This window comes from Plectrocnemia conspersa, unplaced genomic scaffold (assembly GCF_051122295.1).
Source record: "Plectrocnemia conspersa isolate PC_06_02 unplaced genomic scaffold, ASM5112229v1 ptg000005l, whole genome shotgun sequence".
Classification (NCBI taxonomy): Eukaryota; Metazoa; Arthropoda; class Insecta; order Trichoptera; family Polycentropodidae; genus Plectrocnemia; species Plectrocnemia conspersa.
The window spans coordinates 8739468-8765302 of record NW_028277169.1 but is presented as its reverse complement, the minus strand read 5'-3'; the positions used below and the strand labels follow the sequence as shown (position 1 = coordinate 8765302).

The following is a 25835-nucleotide window of genomic DNA, read 5'->3' as shown; positions in this document are numbered from 1 at the left end:
ATTAAAAATTTATTACTTTTTACTTTTATTAATTTATATCGTATTATATTATATGTATATGTAATAACTATCAAAATATATCTACACCCACTTTCATCGCCTTTTAACCTTATAATTAGAGCTAGAGGCAGTTTATATAATAACATGTTCAAAGCAAATTATATTTCATGCATGAAATATATATATATATATATATATAAAAAACCTTTGTAACAATATTTTTTTAATATTTATAATATCAAATTTTTATAATTAAATTATACAATTCACATAAGCAAAATATTTTTTAGTTGTAAGTATGTTGTAGATAGTGCTGGTGTATAATCTGGTAGAAAAGTGTTGATCCCCTGAGGTCTAAGACAGTCATCTGTTCTCGCTGCGTATGTTTACCTCTGACCTTCTCGTATCGAATCACAAGATTGTCTTCTCCCGATGTGACAAAGTATCAGATCTTATCCATTTTTAATTCGAATCGGCGAATCACAAAAATGCAGTAATCAATTAACCAATTGCATTGCTTGTACATATATTATTGTACCACCGTAATATGTTCACGTTTTCAATAAGTGAATCAACACAATTCGAATGTCGTTATGCATAGGTGGTTTTTACGCCGGTTGGCCGCATTGTCTATTGCATTAATTATAAATATTTAATTTTATCATCATGTTAGTTGACCATTTGTCAAAACAAGTTATTATTTTATTTTCTTACGTAATAATTATACCTGCTGCCGAAAATATTACAATTAAAAATGCCAAAAAAAATGTTATCACAATAAAATTAATTCGATAAACTGAAAATGAAATATTATTTGCTTTGATTTAAAAATATAAAAAATATACGTTGTTGAGAAAATCCACAGCAGTAAAATATTAACATGGAAATATGAATAATTTCTAGAATTTCAGCATTTACAAAAATATTTTTCTACATTATTTTTTTTGTCTGTTAAAAATATTATAAATATAAGATGATAAATTTCGCAAAATAAAAAAAGGCACAACTGAGTTGGAGGTAATGCAGTGTTATATTAAAAAAAAACACCATTGCATTTATATGACTATTTTCATTTTATTTCACTTTTTTTAGTATTAAAAATTAAAAAAAAATTATTTTATACATGTCAGATATTCTCTATGAACTGAATTAACCCATTATTTATAGATTTTTTATGCAAATTAATTATTCATCACGATATTTAATGGTGAAAAAGTGAAATATAATCATGATCAATCGGGATTTTAATTATTATATAAAAAATATTCCTCATTTTTCAGATACAACAGATATTTAAAAACGTTAGGGTTTATTTGTGATTTAAGCCTAAGTCTTTCACATTATTTATTAATTTATATCATTAATCTATCGTGCCAGTGATATTTAACAGTCTAATATACAAAATAAAATACTATCCCTCGTTCAAAAACAAGTGGTCGGTCGGAGAGTAAATTATATTTTATTGCTCGACCCAAAAATACATGCAATGATTTGGCTCTGCGCTTGCACTGAGACAGCTGAGATCTGACCTGGATATGGCATTTATTATTCAATTAAAATTATTAAAAAAGCAGATCTCCCAGATATTATAGAAATTCAATAACACAACAGTTCATATGGATTCGAACCAGATCTTTCAGGTTAATGTGTAACAACTTATTCATATTTTACTACATGTATCAACGAATATTTTAGGAATGATCGGACAAATAATTTAATAACCAATAGTTAAAATGCGGGCGAGTATATTTGAAATCTTTAGTTACGGAGTCTCCAAGTCACATCTAAGATTGACTTTAACTCGGGCATTCGGATAAATGATAGTCGATTCGGCGTAGCTCCGCTTGATAGCGAAGTGCTAGTTTTTTATGTAATTTCGGATTAAAATGGCTTAAGAAAGTAGTAAAAAGTTTTATAATACGACAGATTTCTGGCTTACATACATATATATTATTAGAAGCAAGTGTGCGCATTAAATTTTTAAGCGGTATCGCCGTACATGTACGGCGGTCGATTTTACACTATTTTGAGGTAGCACAGATTGTTATAATTTTACATATTTAACCAAAAAAATAATAAATAAAATACTTAATATTTTTCTCTGAATTGATATAAAAAAATCCAGAAAAGCCGAAAAATATACAAAAAAATATGTAAAATAAATTAACGAAATTTAATAATAGAAAATTGTTAAAATAAATTAATAAAACATAGCAATACAAAAAAGTAATAAAATTAATGTATGATTTCTTTTTATAAATCACTATAAATCCAATACAATATAACAATTAATAAATAACAACAAATATATAATAGCTATGGAAAAATACCTAAAATAAACCACTCAGGTGTATGCTAACAAATTAACATATGGGTATAAATTAACTTACTACTCAAAGGGATAAAGTTCGCTATCCTTAAATGTCCAAATCTCTTTGATGATTAGAACAATATATGTATGTAAATCTTACTAAATTAATCGTTTAGTATTAGTTTTAAAATAAATTATGCAAATATAATTTTTATAAGCCTATCTACTGTTTCAAATTAATATTTGTATCATTGAGTCATACGTATAAAAATATTTTATTTTATATCGACTCCCAAAATATTTTTTTTTTTTCTAATATAAACCATAAATTTTTCTAGATAAATAAACTAAATTATATTCATTTATTTTTTACCATTTTTTATTTTAATTTATTAAGATTGTTAAACTGTCACCAATGAAATAAAAACGTTTCATTTCAAGAGTAACACATACATTTAAAAAAACGGTCTTAAGCTCAACGAAAAATGGAATTTTCAAGCTTCGGTCTGTTCTCTGGATTTACCCGTAGAACCGAGAACAAAAGCAATTGGTTTCAAAGTTTGTATGGCATAGAGCTAAATCTACTTACCCCATTGCGGTGCCATAGCCATAGTCCCTATTGTATATTTTAATGAAAAAATTCGATTTTCAATATAACGATATATAAATGTTGTGCCCGTTGAAAAACAAACGAAAAGTATTAAACCTATATTTATTTATTTTCAAAAAAAAATTTCATTCTTAATATTTATGAGGTCATAAAATATATTTATCAATTATGGGAAAATTGTTTTTTTTTAAATTGCTCACTTTATAATACTCTGACATTGCTTCATTTGCCATATCGATTCTCCTCTTCACTTTTAGTTAACATTCACTGGAAGCAATGTTTATTGAGCATACATATATAAAGCTTATACATGAAGATAATATTACTTTAAAACACTTTTTAAAAAATGAGGTTTTTCCTGTAATAAAATACGCAGTTTTTTTAAAATGTGGTTATTCCGGTGCTAAAACAAGTATTTTACGAATGTCATTTTTACGTAAAGAATATTTTTATGTACAGACATACAGCAACTAATATAACAAACATATATTATTGCCTTTTTTATGTACAATACTTATTTCCATGATTAAAAAAATATTTTATGAAGATGTACTTTTTCCTATTTATTGTATTTTAGCCTTACACTTTTCTATCACTTAAAACATTTTTATCTAATCAACGTTCACAATAATCATATTTCATCTTTTAATTAGCACTTCACACCCCCGATATATGTGCCGGTGCTGCGATACATGCACTCCTGCTAAATTCATTATATTCCAAGAGAGGGGCAAATTAAAAATTTATTAATATTTTAGAGTCTAAAACTAAATATAAAACATATATATTATGTCATTATAAAAATTAAATTTATTTGTATATGTTGCTAATTACATTTTTGGTAATTATAGTATAAAAACATGTTTTTCCGATTATTTGTATATTTAATAAATATTTAAGAAATATATATACTGGTGTCACTACACAGGCTTATGTTAAGACATATCTGATCATTTATTTTGTACTCGTTTAACGAAAGATAAAAAATTAAATACATTTTTTTGAGCACCCGTAGCGATTTTGTTTTCTCAAAATAATTTTGATAATAGTTTTTGAACAAAAATTTAAAAATATATTTTTAAGTCCTTTTTTAACAAAAATCAGAGATGGCTTTTAAAAAAATCTGAGATGATCTTCAAGCTCCTGCAGTAGTAATAATCACCTTTTTATTTTTATTATCCTTTGATATTTTAAATATCTGTTCATCGTTAATAAAACAAAAAATAACATTTTTTTAATTCCTTTAGCATCAAGGATGGAATAGCGTAGTCCGTAACGTCTCAGATTAGTAACTCTGAGGTTGCGGGTTCAAGCCCCGGCAACGGCACTTGAATTTTTATTTATAAAAATGTGTTACTACTAAAAAAACGCCCCAGCTGCAGTGACATCTATTGATTATATATTATATAGCACATAATAATTTATAATTAATAATATAGATCACCAATTTCCATTTAATTAATTTTAATTTTTACTAAATTAATGTTTGAACTAAAAGATATTTTATTATATAATATTTATTGCTCATTATATAAATAGTATAAACTAAATAATAAAAAAATATATTACTAAAATCAACTTATTTCTCAATCGTTATAAAAGTTATTCCTCTATTCCACAGTAGAAATCAGTCTAAATATTAGCTAAGAGTTAGCTGCGTATTATACCAAAATAAATATATCATATCTATTTAGTGATAGTGTACGGTATAATGCACTATATTTTTTTTTAAAAATGCACAAACACTGCGACGTTTGGTCTCTGCGCTAGATAATCAATATGGTCCAATTCTTTTGCACGACAATGCGCGAGCACAGATCGCACGATCGAGCAAAAGTTAAATGAGTTGTTCTATACGAAATTGAATCGTCCACCACGTTTATCATTTTTATTTTTCTTACATTATATATCAAATAAATGCCGTTTACGATCTGCTAATACAAGTACATTATATAATTGACAGCTAATACAATTACAATTTTATTGCCAAAATAAGAACTAGATGATTAACACATTTTATTATTTGCAAAGTTTTAGAGTTATTAGATAAAGCAGTTTGATTGCTTAAGACAATTTAAAAAAATACATATTTTATGGCACCCAACACGCTTTGGAAGCTTAAAAATAGAACTGTTTTCAGCCCTAAATATATAAGGGTTCTTTTGAAGGTTATTTAATAAAATTATATAGTATTATTTTTGTAAATTTTTTGAACTTCAATTATATTTGATTCATTTTATACTAATATTGATTAATATAAAAACGGAAAAAGTATGCCTAATGTTTAATCCGAAATAAAAATATACACCTATGCTATATGATTTATCGACTATTTTATTATATACGATATCGTGTCCACTTTCTGTATTATAGGCATAGTTAGAATGAAATTTATTGGATAATTTTCGTCGGTCGTTTATCACTCACGAGAGATTTCGGATAGAAATTCGACGGTGAGAAACGAGGAGCATAGCCGTGAAAGCATTTACTATACTCGTGCATAGTGACCGAGCACTAGAAAAATATTGCCGGAATTCACAAGTATTCCGAAAGGACATGTTTTATTTTTTATATATATATAAAAGAAAAAACTCAATTCACTTCCAATGTAGCTCTGGCTAAAAGGATAAAATGTTAATCCTCTGCAAAAAATATTTATTTTTTTGCCGAAAATAAATGTAAGGTATATAGGTTTTGCGTGCAATCCTTTAGACCTTTAGATGTTGGTCTCTCTTAATTGAACCAATTTAAAGTTTATACGTAAAGCGCTCAACACTAACACGCAGAGATTTCTCCAGTTAATGTTAAACGTCTTATTCGCATGAGAAAACTTACATGCCAACTAATAATAATCCTCATTAAGGTCTTCGTACATTGTATGTACAAATATAATACTTATTATTATTTATATAATACATATGTATGTATCTATTATATATGTATGTATATAGACGATTTTATAGGATTCAATACTGAACAACTACTTCACATCTAGCGATAACGAGATTTTCAAGTATTATTTAAAAATATATACTATTTATAGTGACACATAAACTTTTCCGTTTTCCATATATAATATGTTAAAGTTTCATTTTTTAAATACATATTTTAATATAATTATAATAATGTGTATATTTATGTTAAAACTAAAAAAACATATTTTTTAAATATAAAGATTTTTTTGCTATTTTGTGATGTTTGTTCAAATTAAAAAATATAAATTTGTAGAGTATATAGTATACATCATTTAAACAGATGTGCTTTAAGCATTCACTGTTAAAAAATGACCAATTAGGCAAATATAAAAACTCTAAGAAATAGAGATTGCCACAAACTTTCATAAACATAAATAAAATGTTTACAAACAATTGACGAATTAAGCTATAAACATTAATCGATATAGTCAATCACTTTAAATATGCGCATGGTTAATCTTCGTGTAATTTTAAGACAAAAAAAATGACTTTTATTTATTTTTTTATTAAAAAAAGCTACTCATTTTGTACTTATTTTATGTTTATTAAAATAAACCAAATATGTTTTTAAACTGAGAGTTATTCACATTATCATATATTTATCAAGTGCATACATTGAGATACATTCCCTTTCGCACGCTTGTGTGTTAAGTGACAAGAGTGAGTGAGAGATAAGAGCGTGCGTTACATGCGTTCCGCACGCCCATTTCTTCTCATTCACTCTCGTCACTTAACACGCGAGCGAGAGAAAGAGAATGTATACAGTGACTTTACTTGTCATGGTTTGCAGCGTATATGCAACGGATTGCTATATTCGGGTTTTTCGTAAAAAGCTGGTCCACCATTTTAGTCCGATTATAAAAACGTAATGATTTCTTGACTTTCATCATATTTTTACAAAATTAAAGCCTAATTTATAGTTTAAATATAAAATTTTGAAGTGCTTTTCTTTTAAAATGATTTTTTTTAGTTATACAAATATGACTAAAATAGTTGGTTAAATTAACGACTTTAGTTTTTAAACATTTTCTCTATTTTTTTAGTAAAAATACAGAAAATGTTTTTATCTTGCGACCAATCAAATTTCATGACATAGTTATGCATAACATCATAAAATGCGGCTGTTCATACCCAATAGAAATAAACTTGGAATACGTGGGACGTAAATTAGGAGGCGAGTATTGACAATAAGGCTAATTGGTCCAAATAAACATGCTCAGAGTAAATTAAAGCTGTTTTCAGGAAGCATGTAAAAGTGATTAAAATTATATAAATACCATAATAAATACAGCAGATATTTTCCTCAAAGATAAGATGATATAATTTATGGGTATGGGTATATGACAATACTTATTAATAACATATATTTTTTTATACCGTCGATTTTATTTTTGATTTGATATGTAAAGTTTCAATCGATATTTTTTTGCGTATTTACTGACATTTTTTACATAAATTATATATATTAGTAATTTTGATAGCACCGATTTAAAGAAATAACGTCTATTGCAGCTGTTAGGTAAATGTTATAAATAAGATCGGCGGGCGAGGTGCCGCCGGTCATCGTCTTTCCGTCGTAGTCCACTAAAAATATTAAAAATAAGCACATAATTTACATATGGTTCTTCAAGAGTTCATCCTAGGCCCTCTGCTCATCGCGCTATTAACCCTTTAAACGCCAGCACCTTTTTAATAAGTCACATATTATTTATATTCACGCGTCAGTGTCTCTTTCTAGAATAAATATAGTTGAATTACTGATAAACGAATAGGTACAATAATTTTTAATAATAAAAAAAAAATTTTAATTGTCAACTTTTAAGAATATTAATTTACTTAAAAAAATGATTAACAAGTGACTCACCGGTTAGTCTATGACGTTTAAGTCGTTAATTAATGACATACCTATGTAATTTTTAAAATGTAAATATAGTGTTTTAAAGCTAGGCTTATACCAGGACTCAAGCTAAGATTTATTAAACACATTTTATAAACTCGTTTTAAAGGACTTGCTGCAATTACGACCCTGAGAGAAAAAGTGCAATTACCACAAACAATTAAATATTATTTAACATATAATTTATTACACATTTTACTACATGTTTGCCTCAAATGAAGATTTAAAAATATTACTATTACTAATAACTTAAAATTTGCCGGAATAACTCTTAAAAAATAATATATAATACACATTTTAAGATATTTTATTGTTTATTAAAAAACATACAAAAAAACAAAAACAATATTTAATATAAATATAAGCACAAAATATCAAAGAACATATTCCTATAGAGAAAAAAAAATCAATGGTTTTAAATCTTTAGTTCAATTAGCACATAATCAATTAATAATATTTTTAACTTTATTTGTTCAAGGGTTTTATTTTTTTTATATATATTAACCACTAACGTTTTATTTTCTTTTTTTTTATTATATAGTAGCAAATAACACAATTGTTAACGTGTAATTATTAAAAAATTAGTAACCTGTATTAAATATATTTTTTTTTGTGTTCGTTAAATTAAAATATTATCTTATCGTCTTATAATAAGTACTTTTTTAACTTATTTGTTTAGATATATAAATAAATACTGTTATTTTACAATTTAATTTATTCACATGTGTATTTTATAATATTTTGTAATTCATTATATTTATTTTATATTATCCTCTTTTATTCATAGGATTTTTAATAACTCTCCTGTAATGGTTAAAATTTGTCGATATGGCGTTACAACAATTTTTTTACTTTCATTATGTTCTATAAAAATAATATATTTCGTTAATAATAAAACTATTTATTTGCAATCAGATAAATTATATTGTATCTTAAACGAAATTGTACATTATAATTTTTAGTTAAAATTTGAATCTTGGTCATGGATTAGATTTTAACTGTCTAGCGTATAAATACGTATTCAAGCGACAACCGGTTTACACTTAGAGAAGCTGAAAGCTTCTCAAACAAAAGTGCAAATAAGTACAATAAAGTCTCGTTTCAGAAAGTGTGTTTTTCCGGTTGCGTTCTACTACTGAAACCTTTTTGTCTTCAAGTTCTGATAAATGTCTTAACAAATATTTTTTCTATCCTTTATTGTGTTATTTATATGACTTTCGTGACATAATAACGTAAAAATATGCTATTTACATCGTATTACATTAAGGCGTTAATCCAATTTGCCTCCAACGACCAAGAATGAAATAATAGACGAGTATTTCTTCGTAAATCCAATATCTCGTTTTGATGTCACGTTCAAGGTCGAAGTACAAAGGAACTGAAGTTCTTTCATAAGTTCTTTCTAAACTAGTTAACTCTTGTTTAATTATTTTGCGATACACACGAAAGCCTCTCTGTGTGAAGCCAAACAAAACGCATGGAAAATAATCAAACGCCTAAAACTTTAGAAATTATAGGGGTTGAAATTATAGACGTACTCTAAAACAGACGACTTTATCTTAGAAGACCTAAAATAATTATTCGTCTAGGATCTAATTTGGTAAACTTTTATTGCTCACGTAAAGTTGGCAAGGTGATATTTGAATGTAAGAGTCAAAATTTAATTATACTGATGGTGTGGATGGCACAAAAAGGAAATAACGAGAAATCTCACTCTTATATACGTAATAAATATTTATTTGACATATATTTACTTTAACAAGAATTTATATATCCACATTATGTAGAAGGAAATTGATTTTTATGTACATTAAATATATTTTTTTATATCAAAAATATTTAATTTAAAACAGTTTTCTTAGAAAAAAAAAAATATATTCTTATATAAGGTATTAGAGATTTTATTGTTTGCATATAGCTACAATTATTTATAATATTCTTAATTAAAAAATAATCAATAATAATAATAAGCTAAACAATGATAAATCTAAATACTACGTTCAACTATGAATCATAGTAAAAAAAATCGAGTCACAGTCCGAATGAATCGCTTTTGAACTTTTTAACGAGCTTAATTCGTTATCGGCAATGTTACAAACTAGAAATTCGTCACGTTGTGAATTAGTAAGTCACGTTTTAAAAACATTTTTTTTTTAATTTTATTAAGCAATATTTTTGTATAAACATATAAATAACAATCAATATGTATATGTATATCACCTTTAAAATCATGATATTGTGTATATAACATATGCTATATTTTTAATACATTTATGTTTTTGCTTTTAAAATGTATTTTCACAGAAAAGCCCGTCTCTTAAATCCATGTTTGGGATATTCCGGTGCGATTTTGATGCTATGTTTAATCTTGAGAATATGTGATATTAATTAGAGCAGATTATTTAATGGCTCGACGAATTTAAGGATTCTTGCGATTTTATTAAATCAAAGAAATTTAAAATTTATCATTAGCGCAAAATTATAAAAATGCAAGGCAACCGACGCGATGCGACGCGTCCCTTCCCCCGCCGGCCTCGCGGGGGAAGGGACGCCGCGCCGATTGACGCCGAAAGCGCGATATTTACAATTCTAGGCATCATGCGGTTGACAAGGTAATGTCTTTGTAATTGTCTGTGTCATATAGTTAACCCTTTGTGCTAGTAACTCAACATCGTATTCCAAGCGTTGCACTCAAAACTTGAAATGCATTTATTGGCTTTGTGTTGGAGCTAATTTTTCCAATTTAAATTTATTAATGGTAAAAGAGCTTCAGGTAGACACAGCTAAGTAATATTGAATTCTAAACTTATGCAAATAAGTCAATAATGTTAAATTTACGAGTGTAAGTTTATTGTAAAATAATTCATCGGAATATGGCCGAATCGAGCTGTGTTAAGACCGCATAACGCTTACTTGACAGTTTTAAGTTATGAATTATTCCACTTAAACTGATTTTTTCCTTCAAAGGTGTATATATTTTTATGATATGTGATGAAACGGGATTATATGCTCTAATTGTGCATAATTTTTACTTAATATTGTGTGTCTGTTATGAAATAAAAGGATTAGAAAAAAGTTATTCCGCTCGCACTATTAAAATGAGCGATTGACAACTATCGATCTGGGTATCAACATTTTTAGCGGCAACTCAAATAATAATATTATATTACTCTTTTTGAGCTAGTAAATTAGTAATCTGTGTTTTAATTATTTATAAATACATATATTGATTTATTTTTAGAAATTATCCATATAATTACGAATGACGATATAATAATGGATGTTTAAGAAAGTGACGATGAATTTGATATTAACTGTGTGATTATTACTTTGATAGTAATAGTAGTAGGAATTATATCTAACTAATGAGGGGCCCTATTATACGCATTCATTGAAAGTCGAGTCGATAAATAATAATATTTTATTAATAATTTAAAAATATATTTTTAATTTATTATTTAATTAATAATATTAATATTTGTCAATTTAATGAAACATTGTAAAACAAACATAATGATAAATTTTAAATCACCGTTTGATTTTAGTACAAAATATTTATATAAGTATATCGTACGTATGGGAATGGGGAGCCATACTTTCGTATGTACGTAATAATTCATAAATAATAATGTTTTCATTGACAAATCATTTTAATCGTTAATACGCTCTGGCACATAAAATATTAATTTTACCGCCTATGTTTCGTGAATTTTTATTCCTTGTAAATTTTTCACAATTTACCTATATTTTGTATACCGCATTCCTAAAATATATATTATTTCATTTTCTTCAAGTATTTTTGCGCTCTTATGATGTGCTTTCTTTTGTCAAACGCTCATATGACTGTCTGCGCATTTGACGCGCGCTATTTTGTTACAGCGCTTATAATGCAGCGCTCTTTTGACACACGTTCATTTGTCCGCGCTTATTTGTGACGTTGCCATGTCAGGCAAATCTTTATCTTTTGCATACCAAAATAATATATTCACAATACACATTATTTATGAATAATATACATATATTGCATATTATCAGTGTGCCTTTACGAAATATTATGTTACATAATTACATTATATATTTGCGAGCAGGCATTTTTTTTCTCTTTACGTCATTTTATAGGTTAATATAATATGTATTGTTAGTATATAATAGAATTGTATGATACATTTTATGAAAATAAATATAAAGACGATTAGAAAATCATAAATTATATTAAAGCATATAAATAAAATCTTTAACAATTACTGACTAATGTTTATTGAAATTTTGAGCAGGTTTTAAAACGGTACTCAAATAAATTAAGCAAATTGCATCCTCACTTTCTGTACATTTGGTACACATTGTTAGCGTATTTAAACAACTTCAAAGCGAGTTTGCTATATCGTTTTGTACAACAAAATACGTGTTGCATTGGTGGAGATTTGTTGAAAGCCGCATGAATATTTATTAATCCCTAAAGATTACGTTACAAACATACCAACTGCTATCTTAATAAATTATTAATATAATACATTGCTACTAGATTCTTTTGTGTTTAATTTGGCATGTAATATAATATATTTAATTTGAATAATAATAATAATAAATGTAAAAAAAAATGGTCAACATTATTACAATAATTGAAAAACGAAAAGACGACATGAAATACCGCGATATAATAAGGAAATGATGTACATAATTTGATTAATTATATAATTTAACTCATATTTTATTTAAAGAAACGTATAAAGCGTCGCTTATTAAATATGTACAAAGGTAAGATACTAATTTTGAGAAAGCTACATATAATAAAATTATTATTAGCATATTTTCTAAGAGTTTTTAAGGCACGCAGCAGCATTTATTTTTAAATCTGTATTATGCTCTTTTTTTCAATAATAATGGTTGATTTTTTTAATATTATTATTAATTTATTAACATAGTTTCAATTGAAAGAATTTTACTTATACAATAACTGTCGGTAATTTATTTTATTAAAATTTAATTTAATTAAATTTTAGTTATCATAGCTATTAACAATTAATTATTTTTTGGTTTATGTAATATTAACGCTGAAACATAATTTATTACAGATGCTTTAATAAATGATCCCCATTTTATGAAAGAAAAGATAATTTTATACATATGTTTGTGTTGCTTTTTAAAGTTATATATTGCCAACCAATATTACTTTTTAATTCATAATTGTGCACATATGAATTTACTTGGTAAATATTTACATTATTCTGTCTAATTTGTATATATTGTATGTATTTAGTAAATATTAACATTATCTCTGGAGGATAAATTCATTGCTATATCATTCAAATCTAACCTAATCTGTCGAAAAATATCTTGCTGATGTTTTAAGTAAACCATAAGATATTTGTGCAATAAATAAAAATACTAAAATAAAATAGATCAATCCTATAAAAATATAATTATTCTGTATCTGTTAAATTTTAATACGATATATTTCTTAATTTGTCTGACAGCGTTTTAATTTCTTTCGAATGAGTGTTAAAAGTATTGACGCGTAATATTCTACTTAAAATTAACTTTGTCAACGTGTACAAAATTCTTCCCCTCAGTTTTTGAAACTCGAAGCTTAAAGTTGAAAAGACGTTTTTCGTTATTTAAGATGACATTTCGACAAAATAATAATATTTTGCCACACGCATATATATCTCTTAAATTAACAAGTTTCTTTGAAGTCTCTTTCACTGACAACTCGTTGAAATGATAAAAGTTTTCCTCGTACATTTTTCTTATATATATAATATGTCTTTGAATCTTTCAACTTGAAGATAGTGCGCCAACTTTGAAGCTCATTAAATTTTAGAATAAATCATATTTTTAATATTGTTTACTATTACTGAAATCCGTACGATATATAGAGCCGCATTATATTATAAGTCTATACGTATAAGAAAATCTAGGTCTTACATCCATTCAACACTGCGAAAATGATTTTCATGCGAATCGCGTTAACTTCGTTATAAAAAGGCTATTTTTCACATCAGCTTTAACGGTAATAAGATATTTTTGTATGTAAACATTTTTTTTATATAATATTAAAATATTATTTGTACAAAGCATTCCCTAAAAACGCTTAAAAATAATATTGTGAAAATGTACCATTTGCACAAAGAACTTTCATCGCAATAAGAATTATTTTCAATAGCAATTACTTTTTCCTAGCTTTGACAATGTTCGATGCTCTGGAATATCTCAAATTATACCTTGTTTTACTTGAAAAATGAGCTGATAAAATAAGGCAATTTATGTTGCATTTTTTTTACCGATTCTATATTTTATTATTAAAACAAACCATTCAAAATTTTATAATGCAATATAATATTTCAAAGGCTTTATATTATTAAAAAAACGTTGATATATTATACATATTTTACAAATTATTTAAATTTGAAACTATGACATGCATGAAATAATATTAATAAACCTAAAATACATTCTAAAATATAAGTATATTTTATATATGGTGTAGTGCCTTCTCTATACAATAATATTTTCATGTATTGGTTTTAGAAATGCTTGATGTAATACTATAACAGTATAATTTACGTAAATATATTGTTTTTATCGTAGAGCTCAATGTTATTCATGGTTGCTTTAAGTAGCAGCTGGGCTCAACCAAAATTTTGCTTTTGAAGTGAAAAAATTGCTTGACTGAATTTTTTGGTTCATGGTCATTGTTTTCGATAACATTTTGCATTTGGTCCAATTTATGAATTTGCAGGTTATTTGTATTTATTTTAAAGACCTCTCTTGAAAAATATGTTTTATACTTAATCAATATAATAATTTTCACCCAAAAAAAAACAATATATTTTTTATTTTATAAATATTATTAAAATATATTATTTGTAATTCTGAAAAATAAATTAAAATGGACCGCGGGGTATATAAGAGATAAAATTGCATTTGATTAACGTGTTTTTTAACATTAAAAACTAAATTATTATATCGCGTCTTTAAATTGAATTATTTGTGCGATGATAAAAAAGTGTATAAATTATAAATAAAGCATTATGTTCATTTTGTGATGGTATTATGTATATACTAATATTATCCAATATATGCATGTCGTCACGTCATGTACAATATACGTTAACCCATTACCTGCCATGATCCCCATGGAGTACCTGACTTTTATTGCTCTGCGGTTGATGGTACTTACTGAAATATTGCTACTGGTAACATAGTTACGTATTAAATAGTTTATAGCAGTACTCTCACAAAACATATTTTACAATTGTTTTGTTAAATTGGAGTAATAAGTCATAAAAGTGAATATTTATATATAAATAAAAAGTAAAAAAAAACTGGCTTTTATATAACATACTTTTTGTATTGTTTTATAAAATTATAAGTTGTTATCTTATTTATGGATAATGTTATTAATGTTTTATTTCTGGTTCACATTAAGGGATCATGGACAATGATGACATTTTTTTCTACAGTAAAATTTCTTGTGAAAGTATTTGAGACATTATTTGACAACAATTTAATGGTATTTTGTATGCTTTATAAAATAACCGTTATGGTTTCAATTTTTCGCAGGACTTTCTAAAGGATTCTCTGTTCCATTAACAAATATACTGGTGCGATGACGAGGATATTTAGAGATAAAAAGAAATTTATACTTTAATGACAATGCAGAATTAGTCAATGGACAATCCACGGATGTATATAAACAAAAAGTCCTTAAAATTTATAGATTTTTCTAAAATATTAGTATTTAGAATTATACCCATCATTATCTAAAATAAATTATAGAATGAAAACCAATACGTTTTGGATTCAAGCAATGGTCGATGTGTTGTGCCGAAACTAGATATTGCTACAATGCTGAATTATATCAAGAGATACAAGAGAGAGATTACCAAGAAATGAAACAAGGCACGTCAGTTATAATGAGAAATATTTCTGAAATCGATAATCCATATAACCATCCTTTCTATTCCGAAAACTTTTTTTACCGGATATGAGTTGATGAAAATGTTAAGGGTTAGACATATTGCTGCTACTGGCACATTGCAATATAATTAAACGAATAACTGTTCAATAAAAGATGACAACATTATGAAAAAAAACTCGCAGTGAATTGATTTTAAAAACAACATATACACTTCCATTATAAAAAGTATGTAGATGGTCAAAAACTGAGAAGGCGCATGCAAAAAACGAAAAATATGGGAGGTGTGGATAAATTAATTTAGAGTATAAATAAATATAGGATAAAAATTCATGAAAAATAATATTTTTAGATTTTTACAAATGTCGATTTAACAGCTATAAGCTCATATGCTATATATTGTATTTTTACCAAAACCATACCCCTGTTTGATTGTATGAAAAAATGGCATAAATAAATTTTACTGTTAAATATATTTTTTATTTTATACACCACATGCATTTTTTAAAACGGTAAATTGTTTTTCGTGAACTTATTTTCAAGTTGAAAAATAGCAAATATATCTCAAAAAAAATCAAGCAAGTAATGGGTTAAAAAAGATTTTTTATTACAATGTATTTATATTGAAAAAATAAAAATTAGAATGTAACTAAAGTTAAGAAAATACAGCTCTTTTTTGACTACGCATTAATAAATATGTATATAATTGTTGCAGCTATATTTTAATTTACCAGGCTTTCAGTGAGAACAGTTGTTAGAAAAGTTGAACACATTGTGAGTAATATCAATAGGCAATTAAACTCTTTAAGCGCTATAGCCGATTTTAGTCGATTTTTCACGGTTTTGAGGTACCCTAGATATATTTAATATTTTTTTAATTTGATTTAATTAAATTGATTTTCATATTAAATAATACCAATAAATTAAATGGTGAGAAATAAAGGAACATATCAACAAATATTTTATATTAGTTTTATAATTTTATATGAAATACTGAGAGCCATTAATATAAAAAAGATCTATAAAAGAAATATGAAAAATAAATTAGCAAAAATTAATATTAAATAAGCGGTAAAATAAATTATTAAAACATACTAATACAAATAGGATTAAATAAATCAAATTTATAAAACTGAAAGTCACTGATTTTTTATATAATATATCAACCTTTGAATTCCAGTTTAATAAAATGTTATTTTAAAATATGTAATTACATTATATTCATAAGTAAAACTTGTTAATAATAGAGACATGTATATTGATAAATTTACGATAGATTTCAAAAAGCATTATATATTTAAATAAATAACGAGAAGGGATCCAAAAGATGCTAAAATTATAAATTACATAGGGGACCCAAAAGTAACGAGACTCTGGCTGTGGAGGGACGGGACGTTAAACAAACGAGTTCTGGGTTTAAAGACATCCCATTAAGTGAGTTTCAGCACTTTTTTGAACAATGAAAAATCTTTAAAGAAGATCAAAATTGTTGTAAAAAAATTGAATAATAAAAAAATAAGAAAGTCTCGTTATTTTTGGTATTAAAAACCATACATTTTTTTAATTACTTAAATTTTGATTTCTAATTCGCTGAGCCTTAAATAGTACCGAACTAGCCCTTTTTTGTTGACCCCATGTATAAAGAAAGAGAAATATTGATTGGAATGTATTAGAATATCTGCTAGCTTCAAAATGTATATTCTGCTTTATAATAAACTCTCGAAGAATTATACCGTTTTGATTTTATATTTGCAAAAGCAAATATAAAATTAAAATCTTTTGCCTCCATTCTGAGTTTTTCTACATTCATATACCTATTTACGTATATAATATACCAAATAAGAATGATTAGGTTTATTATAGATTTTTTTATTAAATAAAAATCAGACTGATTAATAATATTATTTTATTTAATTTTCAACAATATTGTACAATACGAAGCACATTTTTTATTTTACATAAATAATAATACTTGAGCATACAAAAATAAATATTTTTAAATATAATACCAATTTATGTTTATATTTAGTTCATCTATATATTAAATAAAGCTTAGGACTTAACTTAGTTATTATATATATTATATTATAGGATAAAACAGATTTTTTAACAATATTTTGAGTATATTAACAATACACCATGTATAAGTATAATTTGTTCGCGAATAAAAGGATTTCACATAAATCCCTTCAAACAAATAAAAAAGTAATAATATTTGATATTGTCAACCAAAAGTCAATTTTTCATTTTATGTTTACACTCAATTACACTGATATGTTTTATTTATATGTATTATTGTCGTTTACATGTCTTTCATCTCTATGTCGCACGTCGTTTGCGACACGTTAACCATTTTTCAAGACTCTAACCCGTTCGCTGCCGCGGCGGTGCTGCAAGGGGCCCTAGTTGATCTCGTTGAGCTCCTTCTCAGCATCGACGGTTGCTGATTACCCTGCTGATTCAAAAGGTTCTGCTTTTGCCTGTGCTGCGCGCCCCGACAGTTGCAAAAGAGTAGCTCCTTCATCCCCTTGCGGAAGTTTCTCGAGAGGAAAGCGTACAGCAGAGGGTTTATACCCGAGTTGAAGTAAGAAATTAAAAAGGTCAAAGGGGTTAGCAGCGTGCTAAAGTCGCTGCCGCCCTGGTAGTTGGTCGACCAATATTGCCACATTTTTCGAGCGTGGTAGGGTAGGTTGCAAAGGGCGAAGGTTAGCACGACGACTATGAGCATTCTTATTACCCCTCGACGAGCTCGCAGCACGCTTTGGGTCAAATGGCTTGGATGACCGTGCAGTTGGCCACCCCTGGCTCGCCACGTCGTCACCACGGGAGTGTAACCGGGGTTGTCGGCCACCATGGAAACCTGAAACGAGGAATTTCAATTGTTATCGTGTCCCTTAACGAACTCGACTCAAGGGTGGATAATTAAAGGGTGAATCATGATTTAGAGTTACAGTATATGGTTCTGGGAGAGAAATGGGAGCTATATGCATTAAAGATAATTATTTCGCAAGCTACTTGAATCGTTTTACATATAATAATAAAAATAATATAAATATAAAAACTCTCTAATAAAGAGCAACTTCAGTTTAAAAAAAATATCATATATAGTATGTATATATATATAAATATATGGTATAAAGCCTTTTTAATGTGAGCTATATATTATTTTACCGTTTTATTTTAAACAGCTCAAATTACTAACGTTACTCCACACCTAGCAAGCGTATGTTATTACTGGTTTATTAAGTGTTTTCTTTTCAAATATAGGCTCAAGAGACGCAATGGCTCGCAATATATTTAGTATACCCAAATGTATATCCAGGTATTAAATGAACGTCTTCTATTCCGCCTTCTGTTTCGCGAATTCAATGTTCACATTTAAGAGGTAGAGATTACTTGTAAAATTGATTGCATTATTTTTTTTGCTTTTTTTACTGAATTATCGTACATTTTTCAAAATATAAATTTCAATAATATATATTTTACAGAAAATATATTTTTACTGCCATTTAAAAAGTATATAGATATTTACTAGTAAAAATATTATTTATCTGACAGATTATAGTAAATATATATGCGTGAATTAAGGCGTGAAACGTGTTAAAAGTGACGTAAATGGTCATCTTTAATTAACAGTTGTAAACGAAACTTGTTAAATCTTGTAAGTTACCAGCGAATTTTTTTTTAAAAATATTGTATATAGTTAGTATATATTGCTTAATAAAATAAATACAGTTTTACTTACATTAACCAGTGAAATATTTTTTATTGCACAGTGCATTTTTAATATAATTAAATCTTTAAGAATTTGGATATCTTCACACAATTCTACTGTTAACCCAGAAGTCGTAAAACAAGTTAAGTTTTATACATTTTGAAACAGCTGCCGTACCCATTAAAATTTTACTATGACCTTACACCAATTGAAAGGGTTTGCACTTTTTACATAAATAGCATTACGAGCTATTTCCATTTAAAATTTGGTTCGCGTTTCTGTGCTACATATATAAATTATAAATTATTATCTCATAGAATATAAATTGGATAGGTCGCTTTTAGCTCTCTTAGGTCGCGCACGATTTAATTAATCATATTTAGGCTGACGTCACTATATTTGTAATATTACACTACAAGATATAGATAATGTATTACAACGTAGTCGTTTCCTATTTGTCTTTTCCACTAACAATAATTAGTAATATATATATGTACACATGTTCTATTATTTAAATCAGACTGACTTCCAGATACAAATTTTGATAACTACTTATGATTTTCCGTACGCCTTAGTTTTATATATTTGAGCAATATTATATATTAAAACAATTTTATATAATATGTTTTTAATAAAACCAGATATATAATATGTTGGTTAAAATAATAATACACAATATATAAATTGTTAGCGTACGTGTTTTATTTATATAAACTAATATAAATGTGTTTTAAAAGCAAACCAGTAAAAATGAAATATGATATCTTGATATCTTCAATTTTTTTTCATGTCAAATTGAATATCGACTTTCGATTTTGCAGTGAAAGCAGAAACTTCACGTTTCGCTAAGGGGCTTTTATATTACTAGAAATAAAATTTTGATGTCAGATTTCTTGTATAGAATCGTATTATGCGTTACTATGCAATATCTTTATAAAACAAATATTTTAGTTTCATGACTAGAATATAAAATATATTCAGCCAGTTAATATAGAGCAGCTACAACTAACTCCGACAATGCTAAATAAGTTTGGGGGCAAAACTTTACATTCAGCCTCAGTCATTGAAAAGACAGTTACAATTTCATGCTAATTTTAGAGACGCTTTGTGTATATTGTGATATATATATAAGTATATATTTTATATTTATTTTATTTAGTTATTTGAGAAAGAGCCATTGACCTCGTTGTATGTTTTAAAATAAAATAAACATAGATACTATAAATAAGGCCATTATATTTTGAATCAAGCTTGTTAATTAAAATTTGATCTACATTTTATTTAGTTACACTGCTAAAGTTAGAAAAAAATTAGTTAATATAATATAATAAATTACATTAATTATAAATATTTTTTCTTTGTCGATAATAATAATTGCTTAGTAGAAATTGAAATATTTCTTATTTCTTATTTGTACGCTTAATTATACAATTTCTTTTAATTAAATAAAATGATAAATATACCTGATTTTATTAATCGACCTTTCAAAGAAAGATTATCAGAAATTTATAGCAAAAGGTTTTCCTAAAAAATAGTTAATCAAAATTAGATTTTTTTGTGACAAAAAAATCCTTTAATTTCTTATATTATATGCCATTATTTTAAATGCAAATATACTTTGGTCAATAATTGGGTATTTTATTGATATATTTCGTTTTAATATGTACAACATAATATATTTAATTATAATCTTAAACAGTATTTTTAATATTTAAAAAAGACTTACGTGTAATTTTTCCTATATTTTATTTTTACTTATATATTACATATACGTCTAAAAAATATTTTTTTTAACTAGATTTGCCTTATTTTTATAGAAGTGAACTCTACGTGATCAAATGCCTGGCTCTGGTTGCTTGTTTTTATTTGCTTCAATCTCTTATAACTTTTCTTCGAACCATCTCTGCATATGAAGTAACGTAACATGTTAAAATATATTTAAAACAATGGCTAGGTTAAAAAAATACTGTATAACTAAGAAACTGTAAAAAAAAGATATTATCGATTTAATTATGCATTCTATACCTAGTCTTAATTGGTTCAATTTAACAAAAACATATTTTCTAACAAGATAAAACTCGATTAACATGCAAAAGTTATTGCTTTTATAAATTAATATTATTAGTAAAACAGTTTTGAGATTATCCTGAAGTCTTAAAGTAATTTTTGGATTTGGACTTCGTAGCTGAACCAGATTCATTTCACTTTGCAAAAGCAGAATAGTAGGAAAGTCAAATTCTGAAATGGATGCCGAAAGGAATATTTATTATTTTAAGATACGTGTGATTTTTTTGTTTTTTCATGCTTTTTAAGGCAGAAACAGACTATGTTTTGCCTCTTACTTTTTTATAATAATGACTTTTTGGCACTTGTAATTAAGGAACCTGTCAACTATATTCCACTGATTTGTTAGCACTTGTATTGATGCTTTTGTATTTGAATAGACGGCTTTTAAAAGATGCTTTTTCAAGTTTATATAATACTTCAAAGTTTCCGATCGTAACGTGCACTTATATAATATTGGCGTGACGAATTTAAATGAAAACATTTTTAACTACACCTTATAATAATATTTTGTACTAAAATAGCCACCGAATTTTTTCTATGTATTTTAAATATTCCGTTGCAACATGATATGCGTTAGCCCAATGCGTTACAACAGCGTAAACACAATCAAAAACTACTAAGAATAGTAAGATACCACGCTGTTATTGAAATATATTTCATTAATTATCAATATATGTCGCTATAAACGATATTCAGCATATATTAGAAAACCTAATCTGTCATGATCGATCAGAATTGATTTTATAAGGTAATCACATATGTTTGATCATAATAATTTATTTGTTAAATCTTTTTCAAAACTTAATTTGGTTGCAGCTAAGGGTTAACTAGGGTTTCTTCTCAAAAATTTCTCGAGAAAAATGTCAAATCGAGAATATTCATTTCTCGAAAAATGTTGTTAAGCATTTTTATTATATAATAATAACTAATTCCGTTTCAAATTGTAGCATTAGTCCAAGGGTCAAATGTAAAAAATACATATATTCAAAAATGTATGTATTCACGAACGTAGTATACTCACGGCACTTCCTTTCGAAATACACTTCCATCAGAGTCTTTCATCTTGAACTTTCATTAGTCAGTACATGTTTTTCAACTTTACTTCAGACTTGCTACACATTTGAAAAAGTTGATCTGAATTTTTACTAAGTGAATTTTTGTCAAGTACAGATCATGACTCCGTCATACTTGGTCCAGCTACAAAATCCTAAATCAAGAATTTAACCTGATTTTCAGAGATGACTTGATTACTACGTAACGTAGACTACGAGAACTAATTGCACAAACCCTACGTGACTTTGAGAGTGTTGCAAAACGTTGTATATTATAAAAATAAACGTGCCACCGCAAGGTTCACATTAAGCTAATACATGTTAATAAAAATGTATTCAACATAATTTCTTAAATATTAAAGAATAGGCATAGGATGTTTTTATTATTATATATATCTTTCTCAACACATACAAGTAATAAAAACTTTCACTTAGTACAACAAATCATCCAAGCGAGCAATGCCATTTATTACGTAATGATCCATTACTTTTTTTCGCAAACTTTATTCCAATGTATAGATCATACCGCAACACAACATTTATCTTATTTTTTAAGCGAAAAATTAATAACCCATATCTGGTGGGAAAATGAATCATTCAATGGACCGTATTCGTTGAACTACGCTGTTCTTCAACACCGAACCATAAACAATAGGGGTTATATTTCAATTCTTGTATGTGTTTATGGACTATTTATTCCAGTATCGTCTTCAAACAGCACGTACTAGTAGCAAGCCGTTAGGATATATCACCACAGAAAAAATAAATGTGTTATGTAATATCGTATAGCACAACTGGGAAGCGAGCGAACAAAGAAGAGCGACGGAAAAGCAGCTGCATATTAAGATTAATCGAGTTTCCTGCGCCATCTCTCAAACCCTGCACGGGATTATACATAGCTGGTGTGATTTTATACCAAAAACCGGAAACCAAGAAGGCCAAAAACAGCACAGCAAACACACAAAGGTCGTTAAACATAATTACAGTCACATAACACCAAACGACTTAAATATAACTGGCTACGACTAACATTAAATACATTTGAATATTAAAATCAACTAAGGTTGTTAAATATAAACTAGAAATAATTATAAAAATCTAACTAATAAAATATGGTTTTGCATCACTGTTAAATATTATAAAGAGTGTATAAGTTTATCGGAAAGTAGGGATAAAATAATAAGGATCTTATTATATTTAATTATAATACTCTAATTTTGAACATAAGCACAATGGTCAAATATGGTTTATTAAAATATTTATTAAGCATAAGAATTAGTTAATTGATTCTAACGTCATATATGTCTCACTTCTGCTCCCTTTATCGGCACCCAACGTGCGCAGAATATCTTTTAATTTAGAATGCTATTTATATTTTTATACATATTGAAATTACAAAAGAAAGTAATATAAAGTAGAAGTAGTCAACCTGTTTATTGACGGGATCGAATTTTTATATATTAATATAGTCACGAGCTACCTAGAAAATTTCCGAAGTATTTATTATAATTTCGAAGACACTTTGATATGTAAAACACTATAAAAAACTGAACAAAATCTGCACTTCCTAGTTTTGAACCTTTCATTAATTGTTATTTTATTTATTCTAACATATCATTAAAATCAGAAGAATAATTTAATAAGGTTTGCCTTAAATAATATTTTGTGTGATTACTTGACTTAACCGTTTCAATGCCGCGCGAGCTTTTTGTCGCTAAATGCGGGAATGCCGCGCGACATTTTGGCTCTCTCGCAAGAAACTATTATTTACGCTTACAAAAATTTTACAACCCGAGTTGTGTATATAGAGTCATCTATGAATAAGTATTTAAAATTATGATAATTATAATTTGAACAGCGAGATTTTTTTTTCTTGAGCGGTACCAGGGCTGTCACTGCGTTCATACAAATGCTGTTTCCTACAAATATAAAATTTAAATATCTATCGATTGCAAACATACTTGTAAAAATATCGTGAAAGTAATATTTTAATATTCAAATGAAATAGCTCTGAACACTTGCGTGAAATGAATAATAGTTTAAAGATTTTATATCAATTTTTTCTGATGGAATTATATATCGTTCACCTGCCACCACTAGTATATCGTCTGTGCCATATATGATTTCGCTAGCAATTATTACTTAGCTCGTGAAATTGCTACATAAAATTCCCCACGAGAGAAATTTCCCAAGTCATTTTATATTATATTAAGCGGCTGTCGTTTATTTCCATGCTAAATAAAAAATAAAGGTAGATTGAAGCAAGAAGGCAAAGAACCAAGAAGTAATGTAATTGTAATAAAAATAAAGAAATTATATATATATATACATATATATCTCAATAATTGGATTACTGTTAGAAATTTATTAATCTACATTTATATTGATATATATGCTCGTTTTTGAAACATACCTTGAGGATACATATCTCACACAAAATAGTAAAAAAATATCGGAATCTATATTACATTATTGTAATTTGAATAAAAATCTAAGTACCTATCTACATAGTTTTCTTTTAAGACAAGTTGCGTTGACCTGGAAAACCACAACATAAATTCATATCGCTAGTGTTACATTCGCGCGTTATTAATGCGACAAAGTTTTTGAATTACATAATATATTACTTTGATATACATACACATACAACGATTGTGTTATATCTATAATGTGAAAGTTGGTTACACCAGAAAAGATCGTAAATTTTGTAAGAATGTGTTTCCGTGACTCGATTAGTAACGTTCTGGAGCGAGTTTTCAAGATTTTAGAAGAACGATAAGGAGATGCATTGTAGATTTTGTTCAATACTGTACTAAAGAGTATAGATACTCCTTTATATTGTATTTGAGAAGCTCACTTATCAATGATAACAAATAGAGTCGTGAAATAAGTATAGGTATCAAAAGTTTATTTAAATATTACTAATGCTATAAATATAAATCAAGTTTATTCACAATATATTTATTTATTGTAAATCGGGATTTACCCGATGCATTACAACGAAGTAAATATGATATAATCAACCACTACTAAGTAAGTAGTGAGGGCAACGTCACAAATGAGCGCGGACAAATAAGCGTGCGTCAAAAGAGCGTTTACCAAAGTAGCGCTGTAACAAAATAACGTACGTCAAATGCGCAGACAGTCATAAGAGCGCTTGTCAAAAAAGAGTGCGTCATAAGAGCGCAAATATACTTGGAGAAAATCAAGTAATGTATATTTTAGGAATTAGGTATAAAAAATATTATATAAGTAAATTGTGAGAAATGTACAAAGAATAAAAATTCACG

General features: G+C 26.9%; 1 protein-coding gene across 1 annotated transcript in view; it reads right to left on the bottom strand.

Annotated features, from left to right (window-relative positions):
* Positions 1-17984: 17984 nt before the first annotated feature.
* Positions 17985-25835, bottom strand: part of LOC148234799 (trissin receptor-like) — a 51536-nt gene continuing 43685 nt past the window's right edge. Inside the window, exon 7 of the mRNA XM_088185984.1 lies at positions 17985-18571. Within this exon, the coding sequence (XP_088042110.1) occupies positions 18068-18571 (504 nt within the window). The 3' untranslated portion in view covers positions 17985-18067. The remainder of the gene's footprint in view (positions 18572-25835) is intronic.